This window comes from Coregonus clupeaformis, chromosome 16, assembly GCF_020615455.1.
Source record: "Coregonus clupeaformis isolate EN_2021a chromosome 16, ASM2061545v1, whole genome shotgun sequence".
In the NCBI taxonomy this organism is placed as follows: Eukaryota; Metazoa; Chordata; class Actinopteri; order Salmoniformes; family Salmonidae; genus Coregonus; species Coregonus clupeaformis.
In genome coordinates, this window is record NC_059207.1 from 35,878,222 (window position 1) to 35,900,584 (window position 22,363).

At 41.7% G+C, this 22,363-nt stretch overlaps 1 protein-coding gene across 8 annotated transcripts in view; it reads right to left on the reverse strand.

Annotated features, from left to right (window-relative positions):
- The window catches only part of LOC121584814 (fibroblast growth factor receptor 1-A), a 43,929-nt gene extending 26,917 nt beyond the window's left edge, over positions 1-17,012 (reverse strand). For 7 of the 8 annotated variants that reach the window (XM_041900954.2, XM_041900953.2, XM_041900949.2 and 4 more), the window contains exons 1-2: positions 16,330-17,012; positions 2,936-3,116 (exon numbers count right to left, since the gene is read on the reverse strand). In XM_041900954.2, coding sequence (XP_041756888.1) covers positions 2,936-3,089 — 154 coding nt within the window. In that variant the 5' untranslated portion in view covers positions 3,090-3,116; positions 16,330-17,012. The remainder of the gene's footprint in view (positions 1-2,935; positions 3,117-16,329) is intronic. The other variant, XM_041900948.2, reaches the window with a different exon arrangement.
- Between the last annotated feature and the right edge of the window lie 5,351 nt (positions 17,013-22,363).

Consider the following 22,363-nt stretch of genomic DNA (forward strand, 5'->3'; position numbering starts at 1 on the left):
CGACAGAGCCTGGATTCGAACCAGGATCTCTAGTGGCACAGCTAGCACTGCAATGCAGTGCCTTAGACCACTGCGCCACTCGGGAGCAAGAGTCATCTAAATGTATACTCTGTCACAGTGGGACCTAAATTAACATTGTTTACAGTCATTCCATCATTATTTCCATTCATTAAGGGATATCTGTGTGTAACTAAAAATAGAGGTGACTAGATAGTCAGTCAAACCAAAGTAGTAAGCTTTCCATGAAGTTGTAGTTTAGTTAATCCTTCTGCTTCCATGGTTGGATTAAGATGGATTAGGGACCATATTTTCAGAAAGCAACCCAGCTGGAATAGTCCTGCTGGCATGCTTTCTTCCAACCATTTGGAAAAATGTATTGACAACCCTGAAAATCAACTTAATTACACAAAATCATGAAAGGGATTTTGTCCGAGAAGTAAGCATGCAACACAGGGATAAAAAAAAAAAAAGTGCATGAGTCTATGAGCGCAGGACTGCCTATAAAAACGGAACACATTGGCTCCAGTCTATAGAACCTGCGCTGGCTTCCAGATAGGAAGCAATATGCCGTGTGAATGACTGTTGGGATTTCCTGCTCTCGCGGAGTGATGGTTGAGTGCAGCACAGAGATCCCAGTAAAAGCAGGGAGATGGCGTAAGCAGAAATACCACTCTCTCGGTGGCCATTCTCCCCCCACTGATTTGGGGCCCCTCATGTCTAGTTCATTAGCTTCATCACATCCCTGATGTTCAGCCTGTATAATGCCTCTAACCCCCCTCTCTGTATAGTGCCTCTAACCCCCCTCTCTCTAAAGTGCCTCTAAACCCCTCTCTGTAAAGTGCCTCTAAACCCATTTACATTTACATTTTAGTCATTTAGCAGACGCTCTTATCCAGAGCGACTTACAGTTAGTGAATGCATACATGTTGTTTTTTTTCATACTGGCCCCCCGTGGGAAACAAACCCATATCCCTGCCGGCCAAACCCTCCCCTACCTTGGACGACGCTGGACCAATTGTGCGCCGCCCATGGGTCTCCCGGTCGCGGCCGGCTGCGACAGAGCCTGGACTCGAACCAGGATCTCTAGTGGCACAGCTAGCACTGCGATGCAGTGCCTTAGACCACTGCGCCACTCTCTGTAAAGTGCCTCTAAACCCCTCTCTGTAAAGTGCCTCTAAACCCCTCTCTGTAAAGTGCCTCTAAACCCCTCTCTGTAAAGTGCCTCTAAACCCCTCTCTGTAAAGTGCCTCTAAACCCCTCTCTGTAAAGTGCCTCTAAACCCCTCTCTGTCTGAGGAGAGTCCGAATTAGGGCGGCCTTGGCAGCTCGGGGTTTTGAGTCCTCTACTGAAGTGTCAGTGTATTTTCTGCTTTGACTGACAGTGCCACAGACCTCAGGACAGGAAGCAGATCTCACAGTCAAAGGAATTCCCTGGGAAACAGTTTTCTTACGCGGCCCCACCTGTCAATGACTTGCCTCCTTTAGATATTTATCTCCTTCTGAGGAGGGCCTTTTCAATCCAATCCTCCTCACAGAGAAACAAACCACAAACAAATACTCAATACTCAAGAGTAAGCTAAAATAACACTTATTTAAAAAAACGAACTAAGCAACATACATAATAACATGACCATTTCCACTTAATAAGCAATTTTGTTTCCCACCCATGACAAAAAGGATGTGAACAAATACTTCTGCTGTGATTGTTTGTGAACAGCTGAAGTGGATCAGTCACCCAGCGGGGGAGCATGGGGAAAGTGATGCACTCCCAAGTACTGTGGAGAGGGGGGCTGGAAGAACAGCAGAGGGGGTTCTAAATAATACCTGGCCATTTGGTGATTGAAAACTGGGTAGAGAGAGACCCACCCCACCGGCAATATATCCCCCAGTCTTTCTCATTCTAGCTGTAAGAATATACACTGTTTTCTCAGAAACCCTATCTCTTCGGTTTAGGAAGGGCTCCAAGTGGACTCATGGGTGTTTCTCTTTCTTTTTTTAACAGCTCATTTATAGTTTCCTGGCAGTTAACTCGTCCCTCTGTGACAAAAAAATACCTTTTCATTACGAAGGAGAAGGAGAGGAGCAGGGACTGCTAGCTAGGTAGTGAAGCTGCCTGGGCCTGAGGCTATAGATGGGAGGCATTTACTCCCTCCCCTCGCTGTATTGGGATAAACACAGCTCTGCCTAGTTTATCTGAAAGCTTACAGCACAAGAGAGACCCTCTTTCATAATTACTCTAATTATAATGCTGGGCTTTATTATATTCCTTTTGCAGCACTCTACTTCCGACTCCTGAGTGTAAGTATCCAGAACTATCCACCCACAAGTCCAGGCAGCCATTACACTATTGGAATTCATCCAAAATACATTTTTCAGGATTCTGTTTCAGTGACCCTTTTCCTTTTTTTCAGCCGAGCTTGTGCAACTATTATGTTGCCTTTTCGTAGGCAACCTATAACATAGCTATTTCAGTTCTACAACAATATAAAATAGTAGATACTTAAAGCCATGTCAAATTAGATCCAGTTAGGCTCATTACATCTACATCATATACAGGGAATTGCGTGGGGGCTGCACTGAGACTAAATAGAGAAAAACTTAAAACACTGGAAAAGTCTCTAGATTATTGTACAACTACAGAGACCAGAGGAATAAAACCATTACAGATGGAGTGCTTGTAAAATAAAATTCCAAATTTAGAGCATTGTTTATGTTGGTAACTACATCTTCTCTAAATCCATCTACTGATGTAAATGAACAATAAAAAAGGATATCATATGGCCCAATTCAAAAGGGTCTGGGATAAGAGCCAGTCAAATATATTGTGGTTCATTTTGACCACAAAAACATGATCAGGAGAAATGTGACACACAAGAAGACATACAATTTAGGTGATGGACTGACGCCATATTTATGTCCAGGCAGGGGAGCCTTACCTTCATCTGGGATGGCAGGCCGGGCCTGGGCTGGTAAAATCTGGGCAAGCAAGGCCAGAACCACCAGCATACTCTGCACCGCCAACATCCTGTGGAGTGCGCTATAGCTGTTGACTGCTCTGTGAATAGAACTCCATCTGGACCACTGGGGCATCAGCACTGAGCCATTCACTGTGCCAAACTGGAAGAACAAAAACAAGAAGATGAAATTGTGCTCACATGTGACATGTGAAACACAAATGCAAAGTTATGATTTGAGAGCCTCGCATGAAAACCCACGAGACCTAAGCTGAGAGTTAAGCTTACCGCATGCTTCCCAGTTGAAACAGATTGCGCATATATTATGACGAAATTGTGACATTTTATTTGTTTTGGTGTTTTTTTTTCCAGCTGTTCGAACACATTTTTTCTTTAGGCAAGCCAAAGTCTACACCCCTTCATTGGTGATTGGGTAACAGTAGGGATTCTTCAATGAAGTGTTTGTTTTTATTAAACGACAGATGACTAGTTTTCATGCAAAAAATTTCACTTGAGAAATACTGCAAACATCTTAGTTTGATGTAAAAATGCGCGACTAAGACCTCCTCGGCAAAAACGTCAAAATTTATGACAGATTTCTTGGTTAACCTTAGATTGATACTGACTATTGAGGAACTGTTACTATATGTTGTTGCATACGGCATCTCAAGAGGGACAAACCGCAATATTGCAATTTTTTTCTAATTTTTCAAGCGAAGGTATTTTAAGGGATTATGCAAATAAAAACAAATAAAGAGAGTCGCACACTCTACGTAAGAAACCACCAACGTTTCGGCAACACTGTGCCTTTTACAGGGCATCACAGTGCTGCCAAAACGTTGGTGGTTTCTTACGTAGAGTGTGCGACTCTCTTTATTTGTTTTTATAGCTTACAGTTTATTCTCCGTTAGTCAGCACCTCTACACTAAGTGATGTTCTCTGGGTGTGCGCCAGCTCATGCTTTTTATAAGGGATTATGCGAAAACAGACGTTCACGTCGCCTAGTTGAGTTCTGCTAGGAGCAAACCGAACCTATGTATGCGGACGCCTTTAGCATGCGGAGGAAGAGTTTGAGCTTTGCTAAAAACTGAAACACTCAGCTTGATTTCTAACAAGGTCTCTGTTGCATTTAATGCAAAACGAACTTGTTATTCATGTAAAACAAACACCTAGAAAGACTAACACTGCACAATAGAGAATTATACTGAACAAAAATATAAAACGCAACATGCAACAATTTCAAAGATTTCACTGAGTTACAGTCAATTGAAATAAATTAGGCCCTAATCTATGGATTTCACAACTGGGAATACAGATAATCTCTTGATCACAGATGCCCTTTTTTTTTTTAGGTCTCACAATGGGCCTCAGGATCTCGTCACGGTATTTCTGTGCATTCAAATTGCCGTCGATAAAATGCAATTGTGTTCGTTGTCCGTAGCTTATGCCTGCCTATACCATAACCCCAATGCCACCATGGGGCATTCCGTTCACAACGTTGACATTAGCAAACTGCGCACCCACACAACGCCATACACGGTTGTGAGGCCGGTTGGACGTACTAACAAATTCTCTAAAACGACATCGGCTTATGGCAGAGAAATTAACATTCAATTCTCTGGCAACAGTGCTGGTGGACATTCCTGCAGTCAGGATGCCAATTGACGCCTCCTCAAAATTTGAGACACCTATGGCATTGTGTTGTGTGACAAAACTGCACATTTTAGAGTAGCCTTTTAATGTACACAGCACAAGGGGCACCTGTGTAATGATCATGCTGTTTAATCAGCTTTTTGATATGCCAAATCTGTCGGATGGATTATCTTGACAAAGGAGAAATGCTCACTAACAGGGATGTAAACACATTTGTGCACAACATTTGAGGGAAATAAGCTTTTTGTATGTATGGATTTTTTTTGCATGTGCAGACACTCCCTTTTTGATAAGAAAATACAAAGCATGTATCAGATTGTTCAGGTTTTACAAAACAAACAAGAAGTCAAATTGTATTAGCTAGTTCTAAAGAGAAAGTTTTGTTTTCAGAACAATTAATAAACAAAGATGTACAAATTGGCATGATTTATTATCATTTTCAGTCCGTAAGTGTCACTACAGACAAACCCTAGGAGGCAAGATCCAATGATTCACTGTAAAACTTCAACAGTCGCTAATTACAGATTTAAAAAGTTCTCATACTGTTACAAAAAGTATTTCTATGCAAGAGTAGCTAAAACACCTTTCTTTACAAGCAGTAACTTTAAATAAGCTTATTCTAAAAAAGGCAACAATGAGTGCTATAAAGTCATCTTTGTTGCCATGATACAACAAGGTGGATACAATTAAGAAAAATTAAGAGAGGATACAAAAGGTGAATTCCTATAGGGATTTATGAAAGACAAGAGATAACTGGGCAGGCAGAGCTCCTGTCACATACTTACTCCCCCATGGCTGTTGATGGCAAATTGAAGCTGGGGACGTGTGTTGTATGTGGGCTCACTGCTGTGGGTGACCCTCACATGCATATCTGCTCGCCCCTACACCCTGCAGCATCTGGCCAAAGAGATTAACACTTAGCCCTCACCCCCATAATCCACCCTGAGGAATTTGTTAAGGACCCCAAAACTCAGGGCTGCTATGTGACACCCCTGTAGAGGCAGCCAAGCCATAATTTTTACACTCACAGATCTATCACCCAACAGTTGGTTTTGGCCCCAACCCCAACGCGAGCCCCAACCCCCATTTGTTCTCATCCCTGTCAAGTTGTGTGAAACAAATTATTGTTGTAGGGCGCCGGATTCTGAGAACTTGCCTAATCGTTGCATGAAAACATTAATGAAGTCTACATAATGAATACAAATGTGTCTAAAGTATCAAGCATTAAAGGACAAATATGGAAATATTAATAATCTCTGGAATTAAATCAGCAATATACGGGAGGAGAGACAGGACGCATATGTGAACAACAGTCTACATAGTTCACTGATGTAAAAGCAGGTAGGAGTGATCCAGAATCTATAGATCCAAGCAACAACAACAAAATCTATGGGAAACACCCAGCGGAGGTCAAGTCATCCCTATGAGTTAACAGACTGGCTGTCTAACAGCCAATAATGATTGGCAAAATCTGAATGGTCTTCATGAGTCTTCTCCACTTCAACATGTTCCTTGTACTGTCGTTGAAATAAATTCAATTTCCAAGAATGGCCCAGTGTTCCGGCAACTGAGTTGGATCAGATGGTCCTGGGGATAAAGGAGCTTGGTCATCACAGACCTGTAAGCAGTGAGTCAGTGCCTGGTCAGGCTCCAAGAATCCACTTCAGCTGCCAGACAGAAGGAAGTCCGCACAGCACACGGCCAACCACGTTCCCGGAGCGCTCATCACTACACAACCATTTAGACAACGTTCCATGATGAGGGAACCAATCGTGTCTTTGGAGTGTGAAATCTCATGCAACGCCCATTTTCAAGTTTGTCATGTGCAACCTGTTTTTTTTTACTGTAGGCCTATGCTAAAAACATACCGCACAAGACACACTAACGGTTAATGAATGTTTTCGGAATATTATATAATCAGAAAAACCTATCCCAAAAAAGGGATTATTGACATGAATAAACAGTATTTATCTTGTGATCCACTAGTCTCGTCAGGGACATTTTGAGAAAAGCACACAAAATGGACAAGACGTTCAGTTAATTTATTCTCACCATCTCCTACAACTACGGAGAATACTAGATACTGACTCACTTACATATCATGCATGTGCATCTGCAGCACCGCTTGACTCGTGTAAAATATCCTCATCTCATGGATGTTGTGCAACATTAGGGTTTGGAAATAAATACAGTCAAAAGAGATGTGGTCTCTGGCAGTTGAAATGAGGCCTTAAGGCTGCTAGAATACAATAACACTAATAGTAAGTAGACACTCATCCAAGTAAACAAAAACATTTTCTCTCAAACAATACATGTGGGGTCCCTGCTCATCGTGTCACATAGCCCAAATAGCCTCTACTGAACATACAATCACACTGAAACCACACTGAGTCACACTACAGACGGTGATGAGCTGCTGGATCAACGTGTAATGCAGGTCACACAAGAGTTGTGAGTTTTGATAGAGAAATCTGAAAATTGTAAATGTTTTAGCAATCAGAATGCGAAGAGATCTGCCTTCACAAAGCATGACTAAGTCGCTTTGGAGAAAAGGGTATGCTAAATGGCATATATTATTATATTATAAAGTTGCATTTATTTTCCTTCCCTTCTAAACATGCAGAGAGACAGACAGGGTATAAGCCCAAGCATGGCCCCATAATTACTGTTCACTGTATCCATCCATGCATAAAATTCCTTAACTCTGTTTGATTCTGTAGTCCGACCCCACTCATTTCTCCCCTCCCAGAGCCAGTCTACTGTGCAGAGACACCAAGCTCCTCTCCATGGGGGTTCATTTTAGAGGACTTACTCAGTTTGCCCATTCCACCCAGTTAAGCTGCTTTTCACAAGGCAGCAGCAGTCAGATGTGTTTCGTCTGCTTTTCACCATTATGTATGCTATTGCCCCGACTGTTGATCTGGCTGTGTTAAAATTACAAGACAGATTTTATAGCTATTTAAAACTTGTGCTTAATACGGGCTAAACGAAATACATGTTGTTTTAAACTCTCGTAAGAATGTTTCAGATGAACTACATGTTCACTCAAATGGTTCTCCAATTGAACGTTGGATTGATTTGGATTTGACGTAAAAAACATATACAGTGGGGAGCAGGGGCGGTGTGTTCATTAGGGCGATATGGGCGACGCACTGCCAAACGGGAAAAGGAAGGGATTTTTTTTCTAATCAATTATATCACGGCAACAGTAGTTTTCAGTGTTCTAATCTAGACGTCTGATCTGCCACTAAATGTCCAATCAGGCTAAAGTCGTGCTTCAAATGGCCCCGCCAGTTTTGGGGCGATTTCAGTCAGGTTGAAAATCGCCCCAGAAGTCTCTCAGACTCTCATGTAAAATCTTTTTTTTTTCAAATATCAGAGCTTTCAATACAATCTCTATGGGTTCCGGGAGGGCTTGCACTTACGCGCTTTCGTCATACGTAACATAACCATGAACATAACTAAGAAAAGAGCGGGTAGCAGCGTCAATCAATTCACGTACAACTGTCAAGATGGATAGCGTTCAGTGCAACTCGATTGTCTCTTTGAAAGAAGTTCATTTTTGTCGGCGAACAAATCAAGATAAATTGGCAACGAAACAATTAGGACCTCCCAGACCAAATTTAATAATTCAACAGGTTTCTACTAAAGGGGGAAAGTCCTACACCCGAGGATTTTCCAAAAATTGGTACGAACGAAAAACCTGGCTAGCAGGCTGCGATGTAGCTAATGCAGTCTTCTGCTACCCCTGCTTACTCTTTCACCCTGAAGGCGGCACGGCAGACAGCACCGCTTGGACAGCGACTGGTGTAACGGACATGCACCATCTTTCAGAAAAGATTAAGAAACATGAGCTGTCAAAGACCCACATGGATAGCTGTTTGAGATTGTCTGCTTTGGGGAGAGTGAACATTGCCACTCAACTGGATGAGGGATACAGGCTAGCTGTCCGCCGCCACAACGATGAGGTTAGCAAGAACCGCCACATCCTCAGCCGGCTAATCCAGTGTGTGAAGTTTTGCGGAGTGTTTGAGTTAGCTTTGCGAGGCAAAGATGAAACTGAGGGCTCCACCAACCCTGGTATTTTTCTTGGACTTGTCAACTTTGTGGCACAATTAGATGAGGTGTTTGATGACCATCTTAAAAATGCTAAAGTTTTCAAGGGCACATCAAAGACCATTCAAAACGAGCTACTGGAGTGTATGCTAGCGGTCATGAGGGAACATATTGTGGAGGTGAAGTCGGCGAACTTCGTAGCTATCCAAGCTGACGAGACCACGGACGTTTCTACACAGACACAGCTGGTGCTTGTGCTGAGGTACATAGATAGCAAGAAGATTGTATTTTTTCCTGGGGCTTTTTCACAAAATCATGCCCCCACGTCGACATTCTGTACCAGAAGCTACAGAAGAAGGACATCGATGCTGTCTTCATCAAACGTGCCCTCGACAGCTTCACAAGCAGTGTGCAGGCCATAAGGTAAGATTAAACAATATCATTCGATCTTTCTCAAAGCAGAGCTTTATTTGAAAATGTATGCATGAAAGGAGACATCATCATATTTACAAATCTATACAATTGGCCAGAATATGGTTGTTCATTTTTACAAAGCCATACAGATAGCTGTGTTTACCTTTTCTAGAAATTATTTTCAAATTCTGTTTTCAGGCAAAATGTCTATCACTGTTCATTTTCACAAATCTATACAAGAGGGCAGAATATGGAAGTCTATAAAAATTTCTTATTACCAATAACTTGCATCAATGTTTTCAGTAGCCTCTATCAAAAGCTCCTGCTTGCTTGTTGTGAATTATGCTCAGGTGCACATATTTCCAATTCAACCATGAGGCCTTTTTGAAGCAAGTAATGTGTATATCAGTATTGACTTATATGCTGCCCCTGTCTTCATGTTGTTGCTGGACATATCTTTTTTTAAATGTGTGTAGGTCACCTAAATCATCAGAAAAATTGCCCCCCCCTGAGAATTTTTTCAGGAGCCGCCACTGATGGGGAGAACAAGTATTTGATACACTGCCGATTTTGCAGGTTTTCCTACTTACAAAGCATGTAGAGGTCTGTAATTTTTATCATAGGTACACTTCAACTGTGAGAGACGGAATCTAAAACAAAAATCCAGAAAATCACATTGTATGATTTTTAAGTAATTAATTTGCATTTTATTGCATGACATAAGTATTTGATCACCTACCAACCAGTAAGAATTCCGGCTCTCACAGACCTGTTAGTTTTTCTTTAAGAAGCCCTCCTGTTCTCCACTCATTACCTGTATTAACTGCACCTGTTTGAACTCATTACCTGTATAAAAGACACCTGTCCACACACTCAATCAAACAGACTCCAACCTCTCCACAATGGCCAAGACCAGAGAGCTGTGTAAGGACATCAGGGATAAAATTGTAGACCTGCACAAGGCTGGGATGGGCTATAGGACAATAGGCAAGCAGCTTGGTGAGAAGGCAACAACTGTTGGCGCAATTATTAGAAAATGGAAGAAGTTCAAGATGACGGTCAATCACCCTCGGTCTGGGGCTCCATGCAAGAACTCACCTCGTGGGGCATCAATGATCATGAGGAAGGTGAGGGATCAGCCCAGAACTACACGGCAGGACCTGGTCAATGACCTGAAGAGAGCTGGGACCACAGTCTCAAAGAAAACTATTAGTTACACATTACGCCGTCATGGATTAAAATCCTGCAGTGCACGCAAGCTCCCCCTGCTCAAGCCAGCGCATGTCCAGGCCTGTCTGAAGTTTGCCAATGACCATCTGGATGATCCAGAGGAGGAATGGGAGAAGGTCATGTGGGGAGAACAAGTATTTGATACACTGCCGATTTTGCAGGTTTTCCTACTTACAAAGCATGTAGAGGTCTGTAATTTTTATCATAGGTACACTTCAACTGTGAAAGACGGAATCTAAAACAAAAATCCAGAAAATCATATTGTATGATTTTTAAGTAATTAATTTGCATTTTATTGCATGACATAAGTATTTGATACATCAGAAAAGCAGAACTTAATATTTGGTACAGAAACCTTTGTTTGCAATTACAGAGATCATATGTTTCCTGTAGGTCTTGACCAGGTTTGCACACAATGCAGCAGGGATTTTGGCCCACTCCTCCATACAGACCTTCTCCAGATCCTTCAGGTTTCGGGGCTGTCGCTGGGCAATACAGACTTTCAACTCCCTCCAAAGATTTTCTATTGGGTTCAGGTCTGCAGACTGGCTAGGCCACTCCAGGACCATGAGATGCTTCTTACGGAGCCACTCCTTAGTTGCCCTAGCTGTGTGTTTCGTGTCGTTGTCATGCTGGAAGACCCAGCCACGACCCATCTTCAATGCTCTTACTGAGGGAAGGAGGTTGTTGGCCAAGATCTCGCGATACATGGCCCCATCCATCCTCCCCTCAATACGGTGCAGTCGTCCTATCCCCTTTGCAGAAAAGCATACCCAAACAATGATGTTTCCACCTCCTTGCTTCACGGTTGGGAGGGTGTTCTTGGGGTTGTACTCATCCTTCTTCCTCCTCCAAACACGGCGAGTGGAGTTTAGACCAAAAGCTCTATTTTTGTCTCATGAGACCACATGACCTTCTCCCATTCCTCCTCTGGATCATCCAGATGGTCATTGGCAAACTTCAGACGGGCCTGGACATGCGCTGGCTTGAGCAGGGGGACCTTGCGTGCACTGCAGGATTTTAATCCATGACGGCGTAGTGTGTTACTAATGGTTTTCTTTGAGACTGTGGTCCCAGCTCTCTTCAGGTCATTGACCAGGTCCTGCCGTGTAGTTCTGGGCTGATCCCTCACCTTCCTCATCATCATTGATGCCCCACGAGGTGAGATCTTGCATGGAGCCCCAGACCGAGGGTGATTGACCGTCATCTTGAACTTCTTCCATTTTCTAATAATTGCATCAACAGTTGGTGCCTTCTCACCAAGCTGCTTGCCTATTGTCCTGTAGCCCATCCCAGCTTTGTGCAGGTCTACAATTATATCCCTGATGTCCTTACACAGCTCTCTGGTCTTGGTCATTGTGGAGAGGTTGGAGTCTGTTTGATTGAGTGTGTGGACAGGTGTCTTTTATACAGGTAACGAGTTCAAACAGGTGCAGTTAATACAGGTAATGAGTGGAGAACAGGAGGGCTTCTTAAAGAAAAACTAACAGGTCTGTGAGAGCCGGAATTGTTACTGGTTGGTAGGTGATCAAATACTTATGTCATGCAATAAAATGCAAATGAATTACTTAAAAATCATACAATAAGATTTTCTGGATTTTTGTTTTAGATTCCGTCTCTCACAGTTGAAGTGTACCTATGATAAAAATTACAGACCTCTACATGCTTTGTAAGTAGGAAAACCTGCAAAATCAGCAGTGTATAAAATACTTGTTCTCCCCACTGTGTGTATATGTATATACAGGCTTTCCTTTTCTTTTTCAAGTTATATACAGTACCAGTCAAAAGTTTGGACACACCTACTCATTCAAGGGTTTTTCTTAATTTTTACAATTTTCTACATTGTAGAATAATAGTGAAGACATCAAAACTATGAAATAACATATATTGAATCATGTAGTAACCAAAACAAGTGCTACATATTTTTATATTTGAGATTCTTCAAATAGCCACCCTTTGCCTTGATGACAGCTTTGCACACTCTTGGCATTCTCTCAACCAGCTTCACCTGGGATGCTTTTCCAACAGTCTTGAAGGAGTTCCCACATATGCTGAGCACTTGTTAGCTGCTTTTCCTTCACTCTGCGGTCCGACTCATCTCAAACCATCTCAATTTGGTTGAGGTCGGGGGATTGTGGAGGCCAGATCATCTGATGCAGCACTCCATCACTCTCCTTCTTGGTAAAATAGCCCTTGCACAGCCTGGAGGTGTGTTGGGTCATTGTCCTGTTGAAAAACAAATGATAGTCCCACTAAGCCCAAACCAGATGGGATGGCATATCACTGCAGAATGCTGTGGTAGCCATACTGGTTAAATAAATCACAGACAGTGTCACCAGCGAAGCACCCCCACAACATAACACCTCCTCCATGACTACCTCATGAAGCTGGTTGAGAGAATGCCAAGAGTGTGCAAAGCTGTCATCAAGGCAAAGGGTGGCTATTTGAAGAATCTCAAATATAAACTATATTTTGATTTGTTTAACACTTTTTTGGTTTCTACATGAGTCCATATGTGTTATTTCATAGTTTTGATGTCTTCACTATTATTCTACAATGTAGAAAATAGTAAAAATAAAGAAAAACCCTTGAATGAGTAGGTGTTCTAAAACTTTTTACCAGTAGTGTGTGAGTAATATATATATTTGTTTTGTATTGTCGGGGCACATTTGAAAAAAATACCTAGGTCTCAATATGTCTTCCCTGGTAAAATAAATAAGAATAAAGGACTGAATTCTCCCAAGTTTCTAAATATATTGTTTAGTTACTATGCACGTGCATCAAGTATTGTAACAAGGTGATCTCCATTTCAAAAGATGCATAACTTACTTCAGTCTATTTTTCATATAAATTATATATAACAAGATATTCTCCAATGTATGCTAAGTTATTCAATGCCACATTTCACCACAAACTATTATTAAACCACTGAAGCAACTTTCCACAGAAACAGTAAGCTACAATAACTCTGTGCCAAACCAGCAGCCTAGTAAATTAGAGGGCAGGACAATTCCTCACTTCCTTTCCTACAGCTCAACAGAACAACTTTTTTCCTGGTGAACTCCCTAAGGGAATGCCGCTTTGCTCAACAATCCATCTCCTCACTCTCATTTCAAACCAACTTGGAAGTAACATTTAAGGCTCATTGACACTATCCATTCTAAACCTGCTTCAATAGAAAGGCAGCATTAGCAACACTAAATTGGCAAAGCAGGCTTTAGGGGTGGACACATGATTTAATGTATATTAAACAAATAAATGCAAAACATGCAACAATTTCAAATATAAGGAAAGCAGTCAATTGAAATAAATAAATGAGGCTGTAATCTTTGGATTTCACATGACTGGGAATATAGAAACACATCTGTTGGACACATATCTTATTTTTTTTAAAGGTAGGGGCGAGGATCAGAAAACCAGTCAGTATCTGGTGTGACCACCATTTGCCTTATTAAGCGCGACCATCTCCTTCGCATAGAGTTGATCAGGCTGTTGATTGTGGCCTGTGGAATGTTGTCCCACTCCTCTTCAATGGCTGGATATTAGCGGGAACTGGAACACACTGTAGTACACGTCAATCCAGAGCATCCCAAACATGCTCAATGGGTGACATGTCTGGTGAGTATGCAGGCCATGCAAGAAATTGGACATTTTCAGCTTCCAGGAATTGTGTACAGAATCTTGCGACATGGGGCCGTGCATTATCATGCTGAGACATGAGGTGATGGCGGCAGATGAATGGCACGACCATAGGCCTCAGGATCTCGTCACGGTATCTCTGTGCATTCAAATTGCCGTCAATAAAATGAAATTGTGTTCGCTGTTCATACCATAACCCCACCTTGGGGCATTCTGTTCACAACATTGACATCAACAAAACGCTCACCCACACGACACCATACATGTGGTTTGCGGTTATGAGGCCGGTTGGACGTACTGCCAAATTCTCTAAAATGACATTGGAGGCGGCTTATGGTAGAGAAATGAACGTTCAATTCTCTGGCAACAGCTCTGGTGGACATTCCTGCAGTCACCAATTGCACACTCCCTCAAAACTTGAGACATCTCTGGCATTGTGCTGTGTGACAACACTGCACATTTTAGAGTGGCTTTTTATTGTCCCCAGCACAAGGTGCACCTGTGTAATGATCATGCTGTTTGATCAGCTTCTTGATATGCCACACCTGTCAGGTGGATTGATTACCTTGACAAAGGAGAAATGCTCACTAACAGGGATGTAAACTAATTTGTGCACAAACAATTTTTTGTGCGTATGGAAAATGTTTGGGATCTTTTATTTCAGCTCATGAAACATGTGACCAACACTTTACATGTTGAGTTTATATTTCTGCTCAGTGTAGTTTCACAGAGGTGTGTACTATAAAAAGTGATGGGGAAATCTACTTTCCTCACACCACCTAGATAGTAAATCTCAGTTAGTTGTTTTCAAGAAGAGGAGCCACAAGCAATAATTAAACTGCAAGCAGAACAGCCACCTGTTTGCATGGTACAGTATGTACTATTGTCCCAGTAAGTATGCTTACTACTTGGGGTAAACAGAGGGCCTGAAATCAAAACCCTGTAACTGATACTTCTAAGCAGTATTCTTGCACAGCAAGAAAGCATCTTTCAATCAATATACTGTGCAGCTTATTTTTGTTTCACACTGTAAACACTTTAAATTGTGAACATTCAACATGTGCATTCTTGGAAGTCAATGTAGTTGACTAAGCTTATTCCCAGAAACCTGTTTGTAGTTTGCTTGTTTGTGTTTCACATAACAACTCTCGAGTACTGAAGCATCTTTCCTTCAAAACTATCCAAAGAGACTGAATCTGAAGGAGAGGGCCTATGAGGGTGTAGGGATTTGCCTGGTGTAAATCAGGATCCTTCCCTCTTGAAAAGTTTGGGAATGTTAGGATGGGTAGACCCTACTGATGACCACTGGAAATGTTGGAGAGAAAATATAGAGTACTATAGGCTATATAGAGAGCAGGGGGTGGTGATCCCTAAAAAGTATATATATTCTAAAGCAAAAGGTGACCCATCTACTTTGACACACACTTATTTTAAAGGGCACCTAATTCCAATCTCTGCGGTAAATAAATCATGCTAAGAAAACTAAAAAAAAGTGTTCTTCAGATGTTAATTTCACATTATGGGCTATTTTGAAGACACACTCAAGCAAAATCTTGTGCAAACGTGTTATGTCAAAACAAGCACGGACTTGCATCTTTTAAATAGCCAGGAACACAGGTGAGGGAGGTAAAGGCAATATAATATCTCTAATAAAGGTTGGGAATGACAAACAATGATCAAAATAAACATTACAAAGACAGTAAAATACATTGCATAGCCACCACGCCCTAATATTTCTTGATTTAAAATGCAAACTGATACAAAACCCTATGCCAGAGGTGTAACATTTTGCATGTCACACTGAGGAAGGGGAATATAAATGTAGGCCTATGTTAGGGCTAATTGAAGAGAGCAAGCGGGAAAGCCACAAAATAAATTACAACAAATACTGACAACTTTAATTTTCTCTCCCAAAGTTTCAAGTGTTTGAAGAGGTGACTGAGCGTCCAGATGGTTATTGCCCCCCACTACTCCAAATGCTCTTCCCAACCAATTTAGTACATGACAAACAAATTACATTACAAAACCATCACCAAATGTAAAATTGTCAACCGAATATACAGGAAATTTTCTAAAATGTGTAAAATAAAAATGTGAAGGGGAAAAGAAAAGTCCAGTCACATCATTAGTGCATGGTTTGTTTCCAAACCAGAAACATATGCCCAGACTCCATTCAGGAGGGGAGCTAGTGCTACAGGCTATAACTAAAAATAAATAAATAAAAAATGTCCTTTCTGAGAGTCATCTGTCAAAATGTGGATAGCTGATACTGATCTAAATAATGCTAGATAGGCCTACCTCGCCAAAGATAATTCTAGGGGCACGCTCTGTGCCGAACATGTAAATAAAAATGATCCCAATTCCCACCTTTAAAAAAAACCTACCTTTTTGACAAAACCCTTGAGGTGCGACGAAACAAACAGCGTAGAAAAATGTCTGACTCCGAGATTTGATGTTAAAAAATTTACAAAAGCTTGAATATCCAACGTAGTTTATTTTAACCCGTAAATATGCGGTCTTAAACGAGGAAACTTTTACAAGATGTTATACTTTCCCCACATTTACCCAACTTGCCCAAAAGAAAAGAATGGACAAAGCATCAAAAGAAAGCTTCCTCCGGAGAAAAGTGTGCCCCAATCCCAGACCATAGAACTCCAAATGTAGAAGGTGAAAACGTAAAAATAAGAAAAAATGTAGGATAGGACTACATCGGCTACTATCAAATATGATTAAGTCTAGTTATACCTTTCGGCACGAAAAGGTGTTCAATATTCCCCCACTTCAATTCTAAGAGATTTTACAAGCGATAGAATATCCGTTCGTCGTTTTCATAAATCCATTAGCTCACGAAGAAAAAGTCAAACCGACTCCAAAACGATACCCAAAAGTTCCTTTGCTTTTACTGGCCGAAAGACTCAAAATTAAGTTGATTTATTGTTTTAATTGTGCGCTCATGTCTATTTAACTTCTCTCAACTCAGGCTGCTCTCGACCACCCCCGGCCAAATGACTGCATACAGACAACGAGATTCCGGATTCGTGGACGCCTTCCCCCCTACCACCGCAGCAAATGCCTATTCGCATCTCTCGGTTTGAACAAACCTGGCTCCCCCTGCCATCCACACCACCTCTGTACCCACATTTTTCAGTGCGCTCTTTGCATTATGGGATTGTAGTTCTATACGCGCGCTCTTTGCAATCACACACTCAACACATTTCTGATTATTTTTTTTACAAAAAAACTATGTCCACTAAACATTTAATTCCTGGGAGAGAGGAAATTATCCTAATTTCTATTACTGTATGTATGCTAATGTTCCATTGAATGCTCAGCATTGATCCCGGAACAGACTTATTATAAAAGACACACACACACACATCATTCTATTTATCACAGTAGCTGCTTGGCATTTAGGCTTACCTGTGTAGAACACAACATGTGTTGGCAATTATTTTTGTATATTTTGGGTGAAAGAAATGCCACAACATCTTTTAACGGATTAGAAATCCCTTCCACTTTGAACTTGATAGAGCAGCCTGGTCTCAGAGACTAGACATAACATAATAAATGTGCATCCGGAACACTCAAATTAGTATGATATGCTACGTTTGGTATTGTTACATAAGACAGAAGGTTACATAAGGCAAAACAAAAGTAGGTTGGTTGGTCGGGGTAGATGTGTAGCTGTATAACGCGAACGTTTAGCAACCCAAAGGATGCGTGTTTGCGTGTTTGAATCTCATCACGGACAACTTTAGAATTTTAGCTAATTAGCAACTTTGCAACTACTTACTACTTTTTAGCTACTTTGCAACTACTTAGCATGTTAGCTAACCCTTCCCCTAACCCTAACCTTAACCCTTTAACCTAACTCCTAACCTTAACCCTAACCTTAACCCTAACCCCTAGCCTAGCTAACGTTAGCCATATAGCTAACGTTAGCGTTACCCACCGAGCCACCTAGCTAACAAATTGGAATTCATAACATACCATACATTTTAGAAATTCATAACATATTGTACAAATTGCAATTCATAACATATTGTACAAATTGCAATTTGTAACATATCATACGAATTGTAATTCATAAAATATCAAACTAAATGGATTATGGAAATCCACAAATTAATACATACCATACAAAACGTAACATATCATACTAATTGGAGTGTCCCGGATTTACGTTTACTATGTTACGTCTACCCCTGAGTCCAGGTTGGATAGAGATGCTACAGATTCTGCTACTGAAAGACAAATACCTCATCTCAGGCTGGGCCCCAAGTATAGCTGTTTAGAACAGGAAGAAGTTACTGAAGCTTGTTACAGAAAACGCCAGAAAGAATGTATCTACCTAGTTGACCATTACCCCGTCTTATTCGTTTTGAGAGCACTAATGCAGATCTGAAAGGCCCCCATTTACCTACTAAAGGGAGCTTATCACCAACTATAGCAATTAATGGAGGTGTGAACCAGACCAACAGAGACTAATGAGGAGCATACTCATGGTGCAGACTTTTGTGATTCCACCTCCACGGCCAGGCTCCTGGGACTCACTGGGCCATGGCCTCAGTGGACCTGAACTGACTTGGGGCATCATTTGCATAACAATAAGCAAACTGTGAACATGGGTTTACACCTTCGATGGTTAACACCTTTTCACAAAGCAACTGTTTTGATTCTTCTCTTCACAAGTCCTCACTGTCAGCCCTAGCTATGGAAACACAATTACCCTAGTAAAACATCAGGGTGTATACACAAATGTAACAACTGGTGTTACAGTTGAAAACCAGCCTCAGAGAGAGAGAGAGAGAGAGAGAGAGAGAGAATGCTCAGCAGGCTCTTCTCACACTTACTGGCCTGAGGCCAAACCACACGACCAACAACATTAGACACTTTATGGAACACAAAGCCTTCACTATCTCATCCTGGAATATCCCAGGCCTGAGGTCATCTGCCTTTGGCCTAAAGAGCAGGAACCTGGACTTCACCAAATAAATCAGAAATACAGACATTGTCATCCTACAAGAAAAATGGTATAGAGGAGACGGACCCACTGGTTGCTCTCTAGGTTACAGAGAGCTGGTAGTCCCATCCACCAAACTACCAGGTGTGAAACAGGGAAGGGACTCACGGGGTATGCTAATTTGGTATAAGGCAGACCTAACTCACTCTATTAAATTAATCAAAACAGGAACATTTTACATTTGGCTAGAAATTCAAAAGTAAATTATCTCAACAGAGAAAAATGTCCTCCTGTGTGCTACGTATATCGCCCCACTAGAATCCCCATACTTTAATGAAGACAGCTTCTCCATCCTGGAGGGGAAATCAATCATTTCCAGACCCAGGGACATGTACTAGTCTGTGGCGACCTAAATGCCAGAACTGGACAAGAACCTGACACCCTCAGCACACAGGGGGACAAACACCTACCTGGAGGTGACAGCATTCTCTCCCCCATATGCCCCCCTAGGCACAACTACGACAACATAACCAACAAAAACGGGTCACAACTCCTGCAGCTTTGTCGCACGCTGAGTATGTACATAGTCAATGGTAGGCTTCGAGGGGACTCCTATGGTAGGTACACCTATAGCTCATCTCTTGGCATTAGTACTGATTAGACTACTTTATCACTGACCTCAACCCAGAGTCTCTCAGAGCATTCACAGTCAGCCCACTGACACCCCTATCAGACCACAGTAAAATAAATAATAATAAGCCATTTAGCAGACGCTTTTATCCAAAGCGACTTACAGTCATGCGTGCATACATTTTTGTGAATGGGTGGTCCCGGGGATCGAACCCACTACCTTGGCGTTACAAGCGCCGTGCTCTACCAGCTGAGCTACAGAGGACCACAATCACAGTCTACTTAAACAGAACAATACTCAATCATGAGGCATCAAAGCCAACACTTTAACATCATCTTTAGCTCTGGCATCTTCCCCAAAATTTGGAACCAAGGACTGATCACCCCAATCCACAAAAGTGGAGACAAATTTGACCCCAATAACTACCTTGGGATATGCATCAACAGCAACCTTTGGAAAATCCTCTGCATTATCATTAACAGCAGACTAGTTCATTTCCTCAGTGAAAACAATGTACTGAGCAAAGTCTTCTCATGCTTTGTTGATTTCAAAAAAGCTTTTGACTCAATTTGGCATGAGGGTCTGCTATACAAATTGATGGAAAGTGTTGTTTGGGGAAAGACATACGACATTATAAAATCCAGGTACACAAACAACAAGTGTGCGGTTAAAATTGGCAAAAAACACACACATTTCTTTACACAGGGCTGTGGGGTGAGACAGGGATGCAGTTTAAGCCCCACCCTCTTCAACATATATATTTACATTTACATTTAAGTCATTTATCAGACGCTCTTATCCAGAGCGACTTACAAATTGGTGCATTCAACTTCGGATAGCCAGTGGGACAACCACATCTTGATCACAGTAAGTACACTTCTTCAAACAAGCAGCTGTGAGCAAAGTCAGTGCAATCAGGGACAACTACATCTCGATCACAATAAGTACATTTCTTTAAACAAGTCAGTGCTAGCAGGTGAAATAAGTCAGGTGTTAGTTTAGACAAAAGACAGTGGTAGTAAAGGGGTGTAGAAGGATTACTATTATACTATTCCAGGTATTCCTTAAAGAGGTAGGGTTTCAAGTGTCTCCGGAAGGTGGTCAGTGACTCCACTGTCCTGGCGTCGTGGGGGAGCTTGTTCCACGAATTGGCGAGGGCACTAGAACAGTCTGCAGCACCCGGCCTCACCCTACTACAATCTGAAGTCAAATGTCTACTGTTTGCTGTTTGCTGTTTGCTGATGATCTGGTGCTTCTGTCACCAACCAAGGAGGGCCTACAGCAGCACCTAGATCTTCTGCACAGATTCTGTCAGACCTGAACCCTGACAGTAAATCTCAGTAAGACAAAAATAATGGTGTTCCAAAAAAGGTCCAGTTGCCAGGACCACAAATACAAATTCCATCTAGACACCGTTGCCCTAGAGCACACAAAAAACTACACATACCTCGGCCTAAACATCAGCACCACAGGTAACTTCCACAAAGCTGTGAAAGATCTGAGAGACAAGGCAAGAAGGGCCTTCTATGCCATCAAAAGGAACATAAAATTTGACATACCAATTAGGATCTGGCTAAAAATACTTGAATCAGTTAAAGAACCCATATCCCTTTATGGCTGTGAGGTCTGGGGTCCGCTCACCAACCAGGAATTCACAAAATGGGGCAAACACCAAATTGAGACTCTGCATGCAGAATTCTGCAAAAATATCCTCTGTGTACAACGAAAAACATCAAATAATGCATGCAGAGCAGAATTAGGCCGATACCCGCTAATTATCAAAATCCAGAAAAGAGCCGTTAAATTCTATAACCACTTAAAAGGAAGCGATTCCCAAACCTTCCATAACAAAGCCATCACCTACAGAGAGATGAACTTGGAGAAGAGTCCCCTAAGCAAGCTGGTCCTGGGACTCTGTTCACAAACACAAACAGACCCCACAGAGCCCCAGGACAACAACACAATTAGACCCAACCAAATCATGAGAAAACAAAAAGAGAATTACTTGACACATTGGAAAGAATTAACAAAAAAACTGAGCAAACTAGAATGCTATTTGGCCCTAAACAGAGAGTACACTAGTGGCAGAATACCTGCCCACTGTTACTGACCCAAACTTAAGGAAAGCTTTGACTATGTACAGACTCAGTGAGCATAGCCTTGCTGTTGAGAAAGGCCACCGTAGGCAGACCTGGCTCTAAAGAGAAGACAGGCTATGTGCACACTACCCACAAAATGAGGTGCAAACTGAGCTGCACTTCCTAACCTCCTGCCAAATGTATGACCATATTAGAGACACATATTTCCCTCAGATTACACAGATCCACAAAGAATTAGAAAACAAACCCAATTTTGATAAACTCCCTTATCTACTGGGTGAAATACCACAGTGTGCCATCACAGCTGCAAGATTTGTGACCTGTTGCCACAAGAAAAGGGCAACCAGTGAAGAACAAACACCATTGTAAATACAACCCATATTTATGTTGATTTATTTTCCCATTTTTACTTTAACTATTTGCACATTGTTACAACACTGTATATATACATAATGTGACATTTGAAATGTCTTTATTCTTTACTGTTAATTTCTATTGTTTATTTCACTTTTGTTTACTATCTACTTCACTTGCTTTGGCAATGTTAACATATGTTTCCCGTGCCAATAAAGCCCTTAAAATTGAATTGAGAGAGAGGGGGAAGGGAGAGAGAGGGGGAAGGGGTAAGAAGAGAGAGGCGGAGAGAGAGAGAGAGAGAGAGAGAGAGAGAGCGAGAGAGAGAGAGAGAGAGAGAGAGAGAGGGGAGAGGGATAAGTAAGAAAATA